This window comes from Propithecus coquereli, unplaced genomic scaffold (assembly GCF_000956105.1).
Source record: "Propithecus coquereli isolate 6110/MARCELLA unplaced genomic scaffold, Pcoq_1.0 Scaffold213, whole genome shotgun sequence".
NCBI lineage: Eukaryota > Metazoa > Chordata > Mammalia > Primates > Indriidae > Propithecus > Propithecus coquereli.
In genome coordinates, this window is record NW_012146412.1 from 4,137,400 (window position 1) to 4,157,663 (window position 20,264).

The 20,264-nt window shown below is 36.6% G+C and overlaps 1 protein-coding gene across 1 annotated transcript in view; it reads left to right on the top strand.

The window, feature by feature from the left end:
• Positions 1-20,264, top strand: part of ARAP2 (ArfGAP with RhoGAP domain, ankyrin repeat and PH domain 2) — a 177,262-nt gene that overhangs the window by 69,554 nt on the left and 87,444 nt on the right. Inside the window, exons 10-15 of the mRNA XM_012644474.1 lie at positions 9,377-9,492; positions 11,346-11,545; positions 14,449-14,534; positions 15,278-15,460; positions 19,394-19,568; positions 20,037-20,171. Of these exons, the coding sequence (XP_012499928.1) occupies positions 9,377-9,492; positions 11,346-11,545; positions 14,449-14,534; positions 15,278-15,460; positions 19,394-19,568; positions 20,037-20,171 (895 nt within the window). The remainder of the gene's footprint in view (positions 1-9,376; positions 9,493-11,345; positions 11,546-14,448; positions 14,535-15,277; positions 15,461-19,393; positions 19,569-20,036; positions 20,172-20,264) is intronic.

Here is a 20,264-nt window from a genome sequence, read left to right on the forward strand (position 1 = left end):
ATTTGGTGATTCCAGTTTATCATGCAGAGTTTAATGTAAAACCAGAACTTTATAACTCTAAGCCTAGTTTCTTAACCAGTATACCAACTGCCTTTTTAAAGTCTAGGTTGAAAAGAAATTTTATGACTGTGACCTTTTAGAAATAGCCTAAGAATCTGGATTTTTCGTTGAACAATTTAGTTGCCTATGGGTTTCAGAGTATGCATTCAATAAACATTGTATACCATGCCAGACACTCTAAAAATGATGTCCTTGCTGAGAAGGAGGACACAAGTCTTAACTTCTGGGAGGAAAAGTCAAGCAAGACCAGCATTTATGATGGATGGTGAGCTCAGTGCTGTATTAGATTGTGCAGGAGTTACAGAGAGGTGCACAAAAAGGGGTGTTTAACATAGTTTAGGAATTAGAAACATTTCCATGTACTCAAGTAATGAATATGTTCTCTTAAAACGTTAAAGCATTGAGGCTGGGCCCCTCTCCATCTTTTCATAAGTAAACATGTTTGATGTATGTGTATTTCAAGTCCTTTTCTGTATATTAGCACCTTTAAAAATGTCTAGTATTGTTTGTGTGTTTAATTACACCGTATCATGTGGAGTCATATCTTAAGGGAATTGGTCTTGAGTCAAGTCTTAAAGAACTAGTTGTTCAAGACTGTGTAAATAAGTAAGGCCCTGTATGTTCAGGCCTTGACATAACCATTCTGTTTCCACCTGTGTTTACATTCTGGCATACACCGTGTTCTCCAGAGAAAAGCTGCACTTGGTTTTCTCTCTTGGTGAAGCACACGTCAAGAGCCTTGTGACATGCTAAGTAAGGAGTTTTTCTCCTGAAAGCAGAGGGCTTTATACCAGTGAAAGCATCAATCTTCCTTTTAGGAAAAGAACTAAAGGATAGTAAAATAGTATGGGGCAACTTTTAAAAGATTTATATACACACAGTCACGTGTACATACACACAGAGTTGTGTATTTTTCAAAGGTGATGGAAAAAATCTATTCATCATAAAAATGTAAGTAGTGCGAGATTCAAATCTCTTAATTTATCTTGATTTGTTTTGTATCTAATGTAGTGCTATGCAACAGAGCATAATTATTTATATTATTTTTATTTTAAAACAGTGAACTTATTGACCACATACTATAACTTAAAAGCATGAATAGAATAAAAAATAAGGGAATTGACCCACACCACCCTAATATAGGAAGTATTTTCATTTTTCTTGCCTCGAATTTATATCGTTTTACTAATTTACTTTGGCAGTCACTCTAGAGAGAGTAAACAGGCAGTAGATAGAGGTGGAAGGGTAGTTATTACAGCCATATGTCGATGAGTTATTAAAGAGGAATCTCATTTACTGCAAAGAAGACTGGACTGAGAGGTTGCAGTTATGGGTTTTCATTCTTGCTCTGCTACTAATTGGCTCAGGTAATTTAGTCTCTCTAGGTTTAAATGGCATAATGTAAAGAAGGGAGATGGATTACTATTTCTAAGGCCATCACTTTAGTTGTGTATTAGAATCCCATATTTCTGGGCCCATTCCAGACCCATTGGTTCAGAATTTCTGGAAATGGGGTATTGGAATCTGCATTCTTAAAATGCACCCCAGGAGATTCCGTGATGGGTGATCCAAAACCACATACAATTAAACACTGCTCCGAGGTTTTTTCTTCAAAAATGATAAGCCTCCAGGTTAAGAGTGCAAGATATTTCTGTAGTTGGAAAATGTGTAAAAATAACCTTCAGCGATATTAATGAGATGAGTGCTGCTTTAGTTCCTCCCTCAACTTGAGGTGGCTGTACCTCTTTTTCTGATTAATTTGAAAGTATATCTTTTTCTTGATTTGAAACATTTAAGTGTTAACAAACATACATAAGTGGACAGTTAAATTATTAGTAGAAATACATTTTTAAATTTTGAGGAACTATTACTAAAAAATTATATATAATTCTAAACTAGTCCATAACTACTGAGCTTTTTTGGGTAATGTCTCAATGATTTTTATATAAGATTTTAATTTTTTAGCTTATAAAGCCTGCCTTAACTAATTTCTTTCTCTTAACATAGACTTTTATGACCAGAGTAATAAAACAAAAACAAAAACAAAAAAACCCTCCATTTGCAAAGTCAGCAGAAAGGAAAAGTGTTTGAAAACTGGTAGAGATATTTTTCATTTGCTATTTTCCGTAAATTCCTTTAACTGTGTATGTGTATCTGGACATTTACTCGATTTTACAGATTATTTTTCTAGAGCTTTTTCTCGACTTTCAGTAGAGGTGTCCTTAAGATTCCATGTCAAGCATCCCCACAAATATATTTTCAGTAGTTTTCTCCTTTTTTGAATCTCCCCATCTGCTGATTTAAGAATTTACATTTTCTAAGTTAAAATGGCTGCTAAAACATTGTCATAATTAATGCCTTTACTTTTTTTTTTCCTTTTTTAAAATTCTCTCTCTCTCTCTCTCTCTCTCTCTCGTTTTAAAGAGAAGTGGTGTGACAATATCAAGAGGAAAGCCAGTCTGTTGGTGGTCCCCTAACTGGCCTAAACTCCATAAGTAATGGACTTCAACATGGAATTAACATGGAATTTTGCTTTTCCCAATTGCTCAGTTCAAAGATTCACTTTTTTCATCCCTTTCTTTCCCTTTTATTCATTAGCAGTTTATAGAAACTGAAGTGTGAAGTAGCTGCCTAGGTGAAATGTCTTGGGGAACGTTAGGTATTTTATTTTATTTTATTTTATTTTTCTTTTTCCAGATAGACTTTAAGAAGAAGTATAAAAGAACTATGAAGATACACATAAAAACATTTGTTAGAGAGGAAAATGGCGTAGTAGAAACTGACTCTCAGATTCTTTACCTGATTCCTAATTACCCTGTTGCAAAACACTGTGTTGCTATCATCACATAAATTATGTCATGTCTTAGATATTTAGCAACATCTCACAACCCCACCCTCTTTTAATTTTTGCACATTTTTTCTATTCTTTTACCTATGTTTTATATGCCTGCAGTGTGTTATGACAGTTTTTCTGCATTATCACTTCATCATTGTATAAAATGAGTTGTGTAATTGCATTTATATCGGTTATACTTCAGGCAGCATGTTTTTTTGGAAAGAATTTCTATGACCCTTTCCTAAAAAGTTGTTTATGTTTAAAATACTGTTAGTTATACAAATAGTATCAGTAATATTTTAACATTAAAAGTGTTAGTAGTTGTAATTTTTATGCTCCAAAATAAATAGTGTGAATATTTACTGTATTCACTGCTGTGTCCTCAGGCAAAAAGCTGGCACTCAGTAAACATAGGTAGAATGAACTTGTTGACTTAATGGTTATTTAGAGCTATTTTCTTTACTGGAGGGAGCATTCATCTTTTTTTTGTTAAATTTTCTTTTAAAATTATTTTTCTCTATAAATTGTCTTTGTGCATTTATTTATTGGGATTTTATTGTCTTGTCAATTTCTTTAAGCTCTTTATATAATAAACTAATCTTCATGCTATATTTTCTCTCTCTCTCTCTCTATATATATATAACTTTTTCTGAGCTATTTTGGTTACTTTTTATTTTTCAGCTAATTTTTCTACAGAAATTTTGTTTATATAATTAAACTATTTTCTAATCAGTTCAAAGCTTGTAGATTTTCTGTATTCTGGAGTAATATTTATTTTCTAAATTATCTTCAAATGATATGGATATAGTATGCAAGCAAGTATTTTTAAAATTTTAAATGAGGTAATCAAATACAAACACACATCGAGGTAAAAATATGTATTATTATATAATGGCATTACTATTTGAAAGGAATTTCTGCAAAGGACATGAGGCAAATATAAGAGAATTGGCTTTATTATGCTGTCCTGACAGCCAGTCTCCCATCTTTTCCTGATTAGTTTTTTGAATATCACGTTAATATTAGTGAATTCATTACAACCAGATGTCTTGCATGGTGGGTTTGGGTATCCATTTGATGATAATTATGGCATTGAGGTTTTAACTACATAAACTCACTTGATTAAACATTCTCAAATCAGGATGTAATAAGAGACTCATTCCCCCTTACTCCCCCCAAAATAATGTTCCTTGGTATTCTGGCATGGGAATGAAACTCTAATAGAATTTAAATAGACCCCACAGGGCTCTGGGTTGTGTGGCACAGAAAGGAGCAGCAGGATGGAGGTGGTGGCCTCAAATCCTCTGGGTTCTGTATCTGGCCAAACTCTGCATCTGGTGTTTCCCAGGAAATCTGGTGCCAATGTCATACAATGCCACATCTGTTTTCAACAAATGTTTAAGCACAGAGTTCTTAAATTCCTGGCACAGAAACCTGGCATCCAGTATTTCCAAAAATAGATTTGAGATTTCAGCAGATTTGGGGTTAACAAACCTTACCTTAATTTTTCTCTTTGGGATCAAACTTATATTTTGTTCTTGCACTATGTAGTTTTAAAATGTATTATAGTTTTCGCCAAGTTCTGTTGCTGAAAATTCTCATGAATAATCCATTTCAGTATCTTGGCAAATATTTACCATTGAGTGTACCTGAATATTTAATATGGAAGTGTTGGTATGAATACTTTCAGTCGTTATAAATAAAATGGCAATATTTTTATTGCAGATAAATTCTGAATTAATTTAGAACCCTCAAATGAAACAATTGGTTGTATCAGGCCCTTAATTTATATTGCTTTATTTAATTTTTATAATTATACCACATAAGATAGATAAGACTCTATTTTCATAATTAAGGAAATTGGGGTCTAGATAAACTGAGTAACTCATTAGTGGTCGTACAGCCAGCCAGTGCAAGGCTCAGAACTCCTTCCCGGTTCTGACCCACGGTGCTCACTTGGTCGTTGAACCACCCTTGCAGCGTCCAGGTCGGCTAAGCCAGGCGTGGCCATTGCTGTGCTAGTACTATGGTAGGATTCATGCTTTTTGAGATCCCACATTCTAGCACAGCAAATTAAATGTAAAATATTGCTTCCTCCACAATGTGTTTTTAGCTTTTTACTTTTTATAATAATGTAATTGTACCCACTGAATTTTTGTGCTATTTTTTCAATCCAGTTTATTATAACATTTTAAAGGTTGAAAGTTTGACTTGTCCCTGGCTCTTGCCTCTTTTTCATAATGAGAATAAAGCTAACAATCAGATTGTGGTTAATGGGTAATTTATTTTTAATTTTCTTGAATATTTAATATTCACATTTCATTGTGTTTTTTAAAGCATCCTGCTAGTTAATTTTGAACATGTATTTTTGGTAATTAATGTTTAAATAGTAATATGTTCGGTTGGTTTCAAATTCTAAAGGTACAAAATAACAATACTAATAATAGTTAACCAGTCCTCTGTAGCACACACTGTGTGCCAGGCATTCTTTCAAGCATTTTGACTGAATTAACGTAATCCTCACTAAAGTGATGCTGTAGCTACTACTGTAGACCTCTCTCGTGGACAAGAGAACTGAAGCAGGAGACGGATGCTTGAACATTGGGCTGGTCCAGGGTTTGTCCTTTGGCCAGTCAAGTGTCACAGCCTTTGGAAAGGCTTTTAGGAACACGACTCTCTCTCTTTTCTGGGCTGAATTCTGTGCTTACCCTACAAGGAGGCATTTTTCTTCCATTATACTTATTACAACTTTCTCTCATTCCCTCCTTAGACCGTGAGCTTCCCCAAGGCTGGGACCTTAACTTATGTAGTTGTGCAGACCCAGGTCTTGGCACCATTTCTGGCATATACTAGGTACTTAATAAGCACTGCTTTGCCAGGAGTAATTATACCATTTAAAAAATTTCTGTATCTGCTCTGCCTAATTCACAGAATTATTTAACTGTGGTCCGCAATCCCCAGGCCATGGACTTGTACTGGTCCATGGCCTGTTAGCGACAGCTCTTCCATCCCCCACCCCACCTCAGTAGAACAGTTGCCTTACCTGAAACTTAGGAATGGGGAAGGGGGCTCAAGCAGGAGATACGTGGCAAGCGAAGCTTCATCCGTACTTGCAGCTGCTCCCCATCGCTCGCATCACTGCCCGATAACACCCTCCACCCCTACCCAGTCTGTGGAAAATTGTCTTCCATGAAACTGGTCCCTGGTGCCAGAAAGGTTGGGGACCGCTGATTTAGAATATCAAATGAGAGTTCGTAGCTGTTTATAAACTTCAGAGCACACACAAATAGATATTAAATCAATTGTGGAATACACCATATGCTTAATGAAGATGATGCTTTTAAAGTCTGTGGACATTAGCACAGGAGTTTGCACCCAGGACAAATAGGATCTTGTCAATGCAACATGTCATTTTGTTCTGGCCTGCTTATTTTAAACTAATAGTCTTAATGATTTGAAATGGTTTTTGTATATTGTGATGACATGTTTGTTTTTTTTTTTATTCTAAAAAAGGCAGAGAGAAGTGTTTGTGTCCTGATATTTAAATATTGTATACTCATACTGTGTAAATTCTCCAACTAGTTCTGCTTTCTAAATCAGTGTTTCTTAGTATTGGCCACATATGAAAATCATGGGGCTGTAGTTTTGTATATTAAAGATCCTCAGGTTGTGCCCTCAGATTCATGGAATTGGAGTCGCAGGGTGGGAGGGAGAGATTGCCATGAGTAATTGTGAAGAGCATCCAGGAATAAGAAATATTCTGAATATGTTCTAAATACTGTCTGAAAAAACACAGCTTAATGTCACCAAAAATATTTTTCATAGAAAATGCAGTTGTTTCATATTTAATAGCTCTCAAGAGCACTGACATTTATTTTGTTACTCTGATGTACATTTTATAGTCAATTTGTGCTGGTGAGTTCTGTGGATACTCTAATTACTCAAAACCATATGGCCATGGCAAGCAACTGATAAATGGTCTACAATTTTCCAGAGTAAAAAAATCATCTTTGCTTTGCTTGGGAGAAATTTAGGGTGTTGAGCTGGCCCTCACTTATTTTAATAGAAATTACAGATTTATATGTAGATATCTCAAGACGTGCTTGTGGAGATGAGGGGCCATCTATTTAGGCAGGAACCTTGATGAGGCTCATTAGTTTTCATAAAGGGTTGTCATTCTTACCAGCCGCTAGTGTGGTGGTCAGAGCTTTATGTGCCTCTGTCGGCAGTGACCACGCAGCACTTGCAGGCCGGGCCCCCACCAGGAATATGCCCTGGAGTGATCTGACAGCTAGCGCTTGTCAGAAGCCTCAAGGAGAGTTGTTTGAAGGATGTACAGTCCAAGTATTTATTCTAGAGTTCACCCCTGTATCAAGGTGAGTCATCAGAAAGCTGTTTTAAAAATAATCATATCTTGCTACTCCTACCTTATTTCCTCACTTACGAAAGAGAGCTTGAGTTCCCAACCACATGCACTGGGAGTTTATCCAGCAGTTATGTTATTTAGCAGGAACATCGGTATAGATCACTGGGAACTTTTTTTCTTATTATTATTTAATAAAAAAGTTTAGCCCTGTACAGATATTCTGAAACTTATTAAAATGTGGGATTGGAAAAACTTGATTTTTCCTTCTCTCATAGATAATGTCAAGCATTTTTCATTGAGTGGTTTTACTATACAAAGTGGAAGTACATTACTGCCATTCTAGTTATTTTACAACACTCAGCATTTCTCTGCTTCTTTTCTTTTATATAACTGATTCTCAATTTCTGGCTTGTTTCTCCAAACAAAATGAGCCTATTTGTTCTTTCATCTGGAAAAAAAAAATAACATCCAATTGATGATTTCTTTTCTAAATGAGTCATTTTCTTATCCTAACTAAAAACTTTATATGTTAGAGAAGATTTTCCACAATTTGTGGCCAGAAACTCTGGATACCCTAGAAATGGAGGAAAATTTGTTTTAATTTTTTTTTTCACTTCAGTCAGGAATGCATTAGTATTAAACGACAAAAACCTGAAGGATAGCTTAAATATTAGATAGGGATTTGTTTTAACAAACCGTTTGGTGTAGGCAGTAGAGAGTTGAGTTGATGCTACCAGGAAACAGGATTTTTCCTGTTTTTTTTTTTCCTCCTCACTTTGGCATCCATAGAGTATAGGAATTTGTCTTCTCAAGGGTTCTAAAGTTCTAAAATGGCTTCTGTTCTTCTAGATGTCATTTCCCAAGAAGACGGAAAGGCAAGGGTGAAAGGCTTTCTTCTTCTAAGGTTTTTCTGCCTTTCCCTGTCTTTCCCACCAGGAATTATTTATGTTTTATTGACTCAAACTACAATATATGGCCACTCCTAGGTGTAGGGGAGATGGGAAAATAGTACTTTTAGCCTTTATAGCAGGAGAGACAAAGAGAAGAAGCCGGCGAATAGGTTCTTTCCCAGTCTCTGCCAAGTGTTCTCATTGAAAACGGACCAATATTTTTTGTATTTTGCCTTTAATATACTGCATTTTCCTAGTCATAATTTAATTAATGAATTGAGAACACATTTAATAAAAATCTGTTCACAGAGGTAATTCGTTTTTTGAGGTACAGATTATAGTTTACGAAGTGTTGGCATTATTTAATTGGTAAGTCAGATTCCAAAGCCCATATGAGCAGATGACATATTGCAAACTTTAATGCTTTTAGAATGCGGGCTCTCCTTTCACCACTTGAACGATTTCTAGTCTTCTTGAGACAAGCTGAACAGTGACTATAGACGTTGAACAAATGGCAGTTTTTATGCCAAAGTAGCATTAGAGGAGCTCTTTAAGAATCTGATTAAAGGAAAAGGAAAGAAATAAAATATTGGAAACGAGATAAAATTGTATACTTCATAAAACAAGTAATGCTTTCGTTTGAGAGTAACTGAGGAGAAAATAACGTGGCACAGTGGAGGGAATCCAGTGTAGTGAAACAAGAGCCATCAGACAGCTTGGCCTCCTACGCCCTTCTGCCACGTACGACTAGCTGCACTTGCCATGTAACTTCATCTCTTTGGGCCTTGGTTTCTCCATCTTTTCATATAAACAATAATTATACTAACCCCATGATGTCATTGGCTCCGCCACGTTATGTGGTAAAGTTAACTGTTAGTGTCCTTTACTGAATGGATAAGGATGAATATAGTGCCTGCTTTCAAAAGCAAAGCACATGTAGCTCAGTATCTATGGCCTAGTCAATTTATCTTTCCTGCGAAAGAAACCCAAACTTTATCAGTAGCCTGACTGTCAAGTTTAATATGGGACAGTATTGTTCTGTATTGAAAGTGACGATCTAAAATAAGAAAATCACTCTCAATCTATTTCCTAATGGATTTTTTAATTCCATATGCATACGTATAGTAAAATTTGGTATGGTTTATTGTATTTTAGAAAATATCATGTTTTCAAAATCGATCTTTTTAGTTTCTTGATAGTTTTTAATGTTTTTCTCCAAACTAGGATTTTAAGAGTGGACTTGGTATTACCATAATTCCTATGAATGTAGCAAATGTAAAGCAAGTGGACCGAACTGTGAAACAATCTTTTGAAATAATCACTCCCTATAGGAGTTTCAGGTAAGCTATTTTCAGGTATTTTGTGTTTGTACTGCTACAGGAAAGCTTGGGTGATCTACCTGTATATTCCTAGTAGTGATTTTATGTCTTAGAGGACACAAAATTATCTTCTTACTTTTCCATATTGTCTAATTTATTAGCCAGTATATAAAAATACCTCATAAGCATGACCTGAATAATCATGCAACCTGAAAAGATATTCATTTCATGAAATTTGAGTAGTTTTTTAATACCTCTTTTACTTAGTAGGCTTGGTGAATATGTTAATTCTTTATCAAAAAATATGCTGATATGTTCCTTTACATTTAGAAGGAATAAAATTGGAAAAACATGTTACCTCGTTTTCAAATTGTTATTTGCCCTCTTTTTATACTAATCAAATATAGTCTCTCATTTAAGATCAATTCCTAATTATAGTTGTTCCATACGATTTCCTCAGGGACTCAGCTTAAAGTTATCTTGAATTTAATGGACCTCATAGCACTTATTGATCCAAATATTTTAGCATTTTATTCCATATCTTACATTGTGGTATTCTACTAATTGCATCATGACAATGAAAAGAATATTTAAAGTCCTTAATATAGTTCAATAAATTATAATGACTCCATAGGTTTATTATACAGAATAGACATAAGTCAATGTCTATTACGTTCACCTACATTAAGTCATTTATTATAAATAACACATGGTAGTGGGTAGTGTATAGGCAGAGACAGTTATTCTAGGCTTTTGAAGAACTGACAGTTACTTAGAAATTTCAAAGTTACTACCAAATCCGTTGCGCATTTTGTCTGTCAAAATATGTCCACTGGCTCAAATTTTGAGAAAAAAATGATCTCATAAAAATAATAAGCTTTATTTTCAAATATGTGGATTCTAGCCTCAACTGAAAATGTAAATATATATTGGCTGTGACCAGTTTCTGGTAGAACCAGAGACAACTCAGAATTTTATGAGTATTATAATGATAATGGAATCATAAAGTGCTTCAAAAAGTATCCATGTAGACCACTCATTTTTGTGGGTTATTTAGAATATGTCAGCCATCTGTTATTTTCATTATATTTCAAAGCATTTTCATCTTTAGAAAGAATATTTTATTGTGAAGAATCACTTTGTGGGTCATGGACCAAGTATGTAGACTGTAGTATAATACATTCCCTGATACATTGTAGGTGCTCAGTAAATATTTCTTGAAGGAGTGAACTGCTGTTTAATGTTTTTTCTCTTCACTAAAACACCCAATAAACACTGAGAATCAGAATAAATGAGAACGTGGCTAAAAATGTGTTAGAAATCTGTTAGAATAGTAACCACTTCCAACTTTTTTTGATTTCTCAGTTTCTTAAAGCCATCTGGACATTTTTCTAATTACAAAAAAGGATCTATTTTTTATGCCTGAAAAGAAAAATCACAATTTCTGGTGGGCATTTTTGATAATGGAGTTTCAGACTGTCATGGCATGCTTGCTTGGCAAAATATTCCAATAGTCCTGAAACTCAGCCAATCTCTTACTGATTATTATATAAGCGTTGCTTAGGAAACATGGCCTCTTGTTTAGGCTTTTGACCTAACAAGGCAATTTTTATATCTTGGCCATAAAAATGCATACATTAACTTTTGTTCAAGACATGAAAATGAAGTCATAAGGAATGAGGAAAATGAAAGGGAAGAGGAAAGGTTTGTTAAAGTCGATGATTTTCAACAGGAAAGACAATCCACTACTGCCTAGAAGGCCTATTTTTCAGCTGCTCTTTAATTTGGGAGTGAAATTTATAGGCAAGCTGAACATACTACTTAATTGGCCTTTACAAGGGAGATCGATAACGCAGAAATGTTAATTGTTTCAGCTTTACGGCAGAGTCTGAAAAAGAGAAACAAGACTGGATTGAAGCTGTGCAGCAGTCGATAGCAGAAACTCTCTCTGATTATGAAGTAGCTGAGAAGATTTGGTTCAATGAGTCCAACAGGAGCTGTGCAGATTGCAAAGCCCCAGATCCAGACTGGGCATCCATCAATCTCTGTGTTGTCATCTGCAAGAAGTGTGCAGGTAATTAGTGAGAAGTTATGCTCATCACTGCTCTGTGGCAGATTGGCACCGAATGCTTTTTGTTGTCATATATAATGTGTCCTAGCTAATGGTTGTGCAGTCATACCAGGGAAAGCTTATTACATTTCAATCAAATTCAGAAATATCTCATGACCCTAAACTTCTCTTATGCATGACTTACATGTAAAAATTGATTTTTAAGCATGTAATCATATTTTGTGCCTACTAGTCCACATACGGATTTTAAAAAGACAATGTTGAAATTTCTAGATTTTAGGTGAGTATATTTCAGAATGTATCCTGAACAGGCTTACACCTTGCTGCAAGATTTGTCCATTTTTCCCGTCACTTTTTGTAAGACGCATTGTTCACATCAAACTTGTTTTGAGCTCTAAACTTTGTATGCCAGATCTTCTATATCTTATAATAAAAATGTTTATGTAGAAGCATTTCACAAGAGTATGGATGTTTATGAAAATAACCGGTCCTGTGACTATGACTGGTTTCCTTAAGTACGTGGTCATAGAGGTCTTGCAGAGAGCTAAGCACGGTCTAAAACTTCACTTCAGTTTTCCAAGACTACCTTTCCCCCTACTCCCACACACGCACCCACAGGTGCACACACACACGGAGCGGGGAGAGAGAATTCACCTAGAATACCAGCTACTGGTCTAGTATGGGGAATTAAAAAGATGTATAAGACATGACATTTCCTCCACAAATATACAAATATAATTACAATAGAGAGTGGTAAGTGCAGGACTAGAGCTGTTCAATGAGAGAATGTAGGCGAGGACCACCTAACTCAGCTAGAGTGCAGACAATGAGGGTTGCAGTCTCAACAGTTGCTGCAAACCCTCGGTACTTTTCTAGACCTCTCTTCTGCTACACTCCTCATCATAGTAAGGTAGATTTCCTCGCCAGCTAATTAACAGTGTCAATCGTAACAGCAACAAAAAATCAGCTCATCAACCTTCCTCTTTGTATTCGTCTCCCTCCTTTCCTTTTGGGAGAGCTCGCCTTCGTGCTGTCCACAGCTGCTCTCTCTGCTTACGCTTCCTTTCTTTCCTCCCTCCTTAAGACACCACCTCGCCACCTATTCACTCTCTCGTGTAAGCAGTCCACCATGGTTTCTTTTGGTTCATCTTATAAACTGGCATAAGTCTGTCTCATTAACACCATCAGGATCTCTGAAATGTTCCATTCCCTTCTGCATGTCATTCTCCGTCCCTTTTTTCCTTTCATAGACAAGATATTTTCAAGAGCAGTAATGTGCATAGGTTTTCTTCATTCCTTTAACTTCCTAGTTTTTCTTCAGTGTTCTGTAATCAGCCTCCTTTCCTCTCTACTGCAGTAAAAATATTTTCACCACATTTACCAATGTATTTTACTTCTCAATTTCTGTGTGGTCACTTTACATCTTTATTGTCTTCTCTTTATTGGAGACCCTTGACCAATATGTGTCTTTATGATGTCCATCCTCCCTCAGCTTCTGAGAGACTGTCTTCTCTCTGTGTATTCTTACTACCAGTCATACTTTTGCGGGTTACGTTTTCTCTTCGTGCTCCTGAAATAGATGTGTTCCCTTGGGTTGCATTCTCAGGTCTCTTTTGCTCTGCTGTTCCCGAGTATCACTTGAATTCCATACTCATTTTCAAGCAGATGATTCTCACTCTGTGGGACACCAAACTCTCATAATTATCTACCTACTAGAATCTCTACTTAGATTTGCTCAAAAATAACATGTCAAAAATGGAGGCTTCGTTGCTGCCCCCACCCCATCGTATAAAACTGCCTATTTTTAGATATTCTTGATCTTGGTCAGAAGCAATCCTGTTTACCCTACACTTGGGCCTGAAACCTGAGAGACCCTCTTTCCTCTTCCTCTTTTCTTAAAGCCCAACCAGTCCCATTTATTTTACCTTCTTGCTGTCTTTAAATCTTTTTTTTCCCTCTTTTTTTTTTTTTTCTCCTGCTGCTGCCTCAAGTCACTCTCAGTTTCTTTGCCCAGGTTGCTCTGATAGCCCCTCTCAGCTCTTCTTAAAGGCTTCTAAGTGTTTTCCTTTCCGGTACTGTATTGCCTTTAGGTAGGCTTTTAACATGCAAACCTATGCAAATTCCTGCCTTGGGACTTCTGAAGCTGTGTGCTCTAAGTAGTTTCCACCTCAAAGAAGGAAGGTAAAGAACCTCTTACCCTATGTAGGGAGAAGAATGAACTTTCATTGCTCATAAGGAAAAGGGTCCTTCAGATCAAGGACAGTGACTTGTAAACGTTTTTCCTTCTCAGCTTAGAAATCCTTTGCCATACCCCTGGGTGCTCAGTGGTGACCGAATGGTGGTTTATGGCGCAGTTGAATTGACGGTAACAGAATGCTAGGCTCTCGCCTTGTCCAGACGTGATAGTAGAATGAAGAATCGACATCAGATATTTAAGTACATACTTATAACGTCATAGCTAGTTTTACAATAGTAAAGTATTTGTAATAGTAAGGGAGTAGTATCCGTATTTATGTACATGGGACTTTAACAGACACATTATAAACGGTTTTCAGTGGCATGTGATTTCTAGCTAATTACCAAATGAGGAAAAATTATTTATGTCTGTATACACACACATCTATATATTCTTTTAAAAGTGTGGTTTTATAACAATGCAGGGTGCTGACGAAGGCGATTGCTGTCGTCTTTATTGGGGCTGGTTATCATTTCTGTGTAATCACCACCACTACTCTTAGTGCAGTTGGCATCTAGGAAAGCAGACATTGGTGTGTTTTAAGTTGAGAAGATACACACATACATGCACACATACATATACACCTTTTTAAAAAAGGTAAAATAAATTTATGTACAAATTAAAATAGAAATGCATTTTTTTCTTTTTTTTTTTTTTTTTTTTTCTTTAGGACAACACAGATCTTTGGGACCAAAAGATTCCAAGGTTAGAAGTCTAAAAATGGACGCCAGCATTTGGAGTAATGAACTCATAGAGGTAAGTCCTATTTAACTGTGGGGGGTCAGCAGAGACTGTGAAGAGGTGTGCAGTGGGTGTTGTGAATTTTTCTAGGAGCTCTTTGATGAAGTTCTCATCACATCATGAAAATGGCTTGTAGTGTTTTTGATAGTAGTAACTCTTTCGGAATGCTTCCTAAATGAGATAGTTATTTTAAAAATAAACAGTACAACGAGCTTTAATGGTAATAACTCCTTTTAAAGGCTTGACCGCTTTTTTTTAAAAAAGTTAGAACTCTCTTTCTAACCCACCATGGATAAGATATCAGAAAAGTGAATGAAAACATTTGGCAGAATTTACTGTTCTTTCTCTTGGCCATGCTCGTCATTAACTGTGATTGAGTCTAACGTGCTGTATCCTATCTCCATTTTCTGCTCGTGTTCCCCTGCTGCTTGCTTTAGATAGCGTTAGCCCAGCTATTCAGCCCTTGGAAATGTATCTGTCTAAATACGAGTTTCAAAGGATAAAAAACACTTTTGCTGTAATTGTGTTGTTTGCAGTTCTTTCTAAGCTAATTTTTTTACCATTATTCAGAGTAGCTAGGCTGTATTAAAAATAGATATAGTAACTGCTTTCACACTTCATTTTTTGATAGAGTTCACTCTTTCATGTATTTTCTTGTATTTTCTAGTAAATTATGCTTTAATTTGTAATATGATGCAGTTTTCTACAAATTCATACATTTTATGAACTGAGATGTCTTGTAATTTTTTGACATGCAGCTTTTTATTGTGATTGGAAACAAGAGAGCAAATGACTTTTGGGCTGGTAATCTCCAAAAGGATGAAGAATTACACATGGACTCACCAGTAGAACAGAGAAAAAACTTTATTACTCAGAAATATAAAGAAGGAAAATTCAGAAAGACCCTTTTGGCATCTCTCACCAAAGAAGAATTAAATAAGGTATTCAATGAAAGATAACAATAGATGTCAACTTTAATGTCTTTTTAAACATGTGCCAAGATTCCAGATAAGGAGTAAAAAATGTTATACTATTTGATAAAATAATTGTTTAATTTTGTTTTGTTTCCTTTTGTGAGATTGTGCCAGTGATTTTTCCCTATTGTTTCACTTAAGGATTCATTATCAAGAGAGGATATGGCTGGGCGCGGTGGCTCACGCCTGTAATCCTAGCACTCTGGGAGGCCAAGGCGGGCAGATTGTTTGAGCTCAGGAGTTCGAGACCAGCCTGAGCAAGAGCGAGACCCCGTCTCTACCAAAAATAGAAAGAAATTAATTGGACAGCTAAAAATATATAGAAAAAATTAGCCGGGCATGGTGGCACATGCCTGTAGTCCCAGCTACTTGGGAGGCTGAGGCAGTAGGATTGCTTGAGCCCAGGAGTTTGAGGTTGCTGTGAGCTAGGCTGACGCCACGGCACTCTAGCCCGGGCAACAAAGTGAGACTCTGTCTCAAAAAAAAAAAAAAAAAGAGAGGATAAATTCTTTCTCCATAACTAAAGTTTCCAGCTAACTCAGACTTATCTCCATTCTTAATATTTTGAGAACTTTCAGCGTTTTAGGGACAGGGTACTGAACGTAACTTCAGCTGGTATGTTGCTGACAGTGTCACCAACATTGACATATAACAGTGTATTGTTATAAACTAGGATTTGCTTAGTACCACTGATTTGAAGTCTCATTTGCTTTTAGTTGAGTGATTCTAGATCCTTTGGTGCCTATTTTATGCTGCACATTGGGTCTTTTGGTAAAGAACTTTTGACAAAGGGATTTGTTAAATATACCCTCACCCCTTCTTTTTCTAAATTACTGCTTCATCACTTGTGTGTTAGGAGGCTCTTCTATGTGCAGATATTTAAAGCATAAACCTTGATAAACCTATCTTTCAATGCTCAGATGATATATTTTTCATAGTTCTCAGTCTTTTTTATTTGTTTGTTTTGGTGACAGAGTCTTACTCTGTCGCCCTGACTAGAGTGCAATGGTGTTATCATGGCTCACTACAACCTCCAACTCATGGGCTCAAGGGATCTTCCTGCCTCAGCCTTCCAACTATCTGAGATTACAGGCTTGCTCCACCATGTTTGGCTAATTTTTAATATTTTTAGTAGTGATGGGGTCTTGCTCTTGCTCAGGCTGGTCTCAAACTCCTGAGCTCAAGTGATCCTCCTGCCGAGGCCTCCCAGAGTGATTACAGTGTGAGCAACTGTGCCAGTTCTCAGTTCCTGAATGTGTTTTTTAATGGTAATGCTTGCTGGATAAGAGAATCTCTGGGTAATTAGCATTATGTTGAACAGCTTGGAAAATAGAGACCACTGTCCACATTTGAAAATATGGGATATATAAAATTGATTTATATATCTGTTCTATTGATTTAGTTCCACTAAAATAAGTTTTTCTTCTTTGTCTGTCTTTGGTGTTATTAATAGTAAAGTGAGATCACCAACTAATTTTAAAGCAAAAGCACACAATGAATGTAGGATTCATAATGGGTTCCTAAGATGGGGGCGAGTATATAGTTATGTAAGTTATTATTCAGGTATTTAATTTTGTTATAGGTAATGTTTTTATGGTTGCCAATTATATCATTAAAATGACTGACTAACCATACCGGATATTTAGGGACTAATAAGAGGATATCATAAACCTAGGATTATGCTTAATCTAATTTTGCATACCAGAAGTCAATAAAATAAGTGTGTAAAGAGTACATTATTGATTTGAGGAGGTAACTGGTGAGCTTGGAGAATGAGCCCATGTATCCTGCCAGTTCCTTTTCCCCTGCGATGGTAATGTGAATCTTGCCAATGGGTGGTGATTTATGTCCTCACGTGAGGTCCTCTCTGTCACACCACATAGTTCCCATGGACTAAGCCATAGATAAGTTTTAAATTAAGGGATGCAATCTCATTTCTTCTAAATATCTTAGTGAAGTTTACCTATTGGGACTTACTTCCCCATTGTACTTCTTAAAAGTGGCATCTTAGTGTCAGTGAATAATCTTTTAAAAAGAACATTGTATTGAACGTTTATTATACACTTAATAATTGCTGGGTCCTCTTTTAGGTGCTGAAATACAGTTGTGGTAAAAACGAGGTGTGCTTCTTTTACTCATGGGAGTGACAGTCAAGTGGGGAAGACCAACTGTGAACAGCTAGACTGGAATAAATCCTCTAGAGCAAGTACTGTGTGCTCTGAAGGAAAAGAGTAGGGTGATGAGACAGGGAATGGGAGGAAATACATGTGACTAAATTGGGGGTGTCAGACTATTATTAGAGTGGAAGGGGTAGTGCCTTTATGCTTTCCAGCACCCTTATTTTGCAGGTGGGGAAAAACTAAGACCCAGAAATGAAGGGATTTGTCCAAGATCACCTAGCAAATGAGTACAAAGTCAGGTATAAGAATTCAGCCTTCTTCATTCTGATGTGAAGGACATTCTGGAGGTCATGTAGACCAGTGGTCTGCAACCTTTTTGACACCAGGGACTGGTTTCATGGAAGACAATTTTCCATGGACTGGAGGTGAGGATGATTCAAGCGCATTATATTTATTGTGCAGTCAAACCTCTCAGCAAATGATAATCTGTATTTGCAGCCGATCCCCAGAGCTAGCATCACCGCCCCAGCTCCACCTCAGATCATCAGGCATTAGATTTTCATAAGGAGCATGCAACCTAGATCCCTCACATGTGCAGTTTACAGTGGGGTTCACACTCCTATAAGACCCTAATGCAGCTGCTGATCTGACAGGAGGTGGAGCTTCGTGGTGATGTGAGCAATGGGAGTGGCTGTAAATACAGACGAAGCTTTGCTTGCTCACCTGCCACTCACCTCCTTCTGTGTGGCCCAGTTCCTAACAGGCCATGGACTGGTACTGGTCCACGGCCTGGCGGTTGGGGGCCACAAATCTAGTCCATGGTAGAAGAGATGAGTACTTTTTTAACAGCTGCCACTCCAGGGTAGGAACTGTCAATGTGTCCTGAGACTGCTTGCCTTCTATTCATGTATTCTGAGCTGCCTAGGGGGACAGCTGATGAGTGACTGTCTTGAGCCTGCATCACAGGGCAAATTAACCAGTGATCTGTCCAGGCACACCTTGTAAGGAAGGAGTTAAAGTGGTGAGTCCAAGGCTACAGTCTGATCAAGGTGCCGTAATTGAGGGTTTAGAAGCAAATGGGAAGCCAATAAAGTGAGCTCTGAGAACTGACATAAGGTGGGAAGAAAGGAGGAGGAGAGATGTGGAGGCAGCTTATTACTTCAATACAAAAAAAGCAAAAAGGTCAGTTCCCGCCATTCATATTGTTTGTGCAAGGATGATGCATAACATAAGTCAGTGATATTGTTTTCTGGCCTCTTGCATATTGTTCTGACTTCCCCCATCCCCAGCCCACAAAGGGAAAGATCCTGAATTTGCTTTGCAGTCATCTTTCGAATTCCCATAGCACAATGATAATTTAAATATTCTGCAGCTCCTGATTAAATTGGAAAAATGTATTAACAACTCTCATATGACAAAACATTTAGTGGATACTTCATTATTCCATTTGAAATGTTTTGAATGTTCTGAGCATCAGCCATTATCTTAGTATGTGAGCATAAACGTATCTTCCAAAGCAAATATGATGGATTAGGTTTTGAAGGGACATCATAGTAAGAAAATAATGAATTGAGATGTGAAGGAATCGGGTTACAATGAAATTCACACGAAGAAGACCTTCTGCGCCTATTGCCTAATTCAGAGCATTATTATTATTAACCTTCTTAGGAAAAAAGGGGTATAAACTTTATCTCATAAAGGAATTGTCAAACTTTTACTCGTTTTGATAGCTAGAATATTATTTTCTTCCCTTAAATGGTATATTTTCTGTAATGACCAGGCTCTGTGTGCTGCTGTAGTGAAACCAGATGTTCTGGAAACAATGGCTTTGCTGTTCAGCGGAGCGGACGTCATGTGCGCGACCGGAGACCCCGTGCACAGCACGCCCTACCTACTGGCCAAGAGGGCCGGCCAGAGCCTGCAGATGGAATTCCTCTATCACAACAAATTCTCAGGTCTGTCACCTTCTCTGCGTCAGCCTGTTCTCGTCTGATAGATGCCTTAAAGTACTGAAGCATAAATCTGTTTCTTTCTCAAATCATAAGAAAAACCTGTCAGAATGAAGAAAATGTAATTACCAAAAATATGAAAGATGCTTAAGCCTATTTTTATGTCATTTCAAGAAAAAGTTTAGGAAATAAATCTTTGCTGTTTCTTTAATCTTATAAATGGAAGATTAAAATAGTTAATCCCACATAATCATTTCCACCAAAATTAAATCCGATTTTCATATGTGAATAATAAACATGAATTAAGTGCTTATTTGCAAATTTTATGCAAAGTACAATAAATATCTCTGTATATTTATTCTGTGGTAAATTTAAAGTAGTTTTTCTTCTAGCGCAAAACTCGTACATATTCATAAACAGGGAAAATTGTTTACATTTTAAATTTCAAGTGTTTTATTTCTTCAATTTTTCTAGATTTCCCTCAGCATGACATTCATTCTGAGGGTGGGTTAAATCAAGAGTCTTCGCAGTCCACGTTTCTCTGTGACTTTTTGTACCAAGCTCCTGCTGCTGCTTCCAAACTCTCTTCAGAGAAAAAACTGCTTGAAGGTATCTTTCATGCTTCTTTTAGATTTGGTTATATGATAACACTTTATTCCATTATCAAAATAATTAGGTTTAAATTTTGATTTTTTTCCCTTA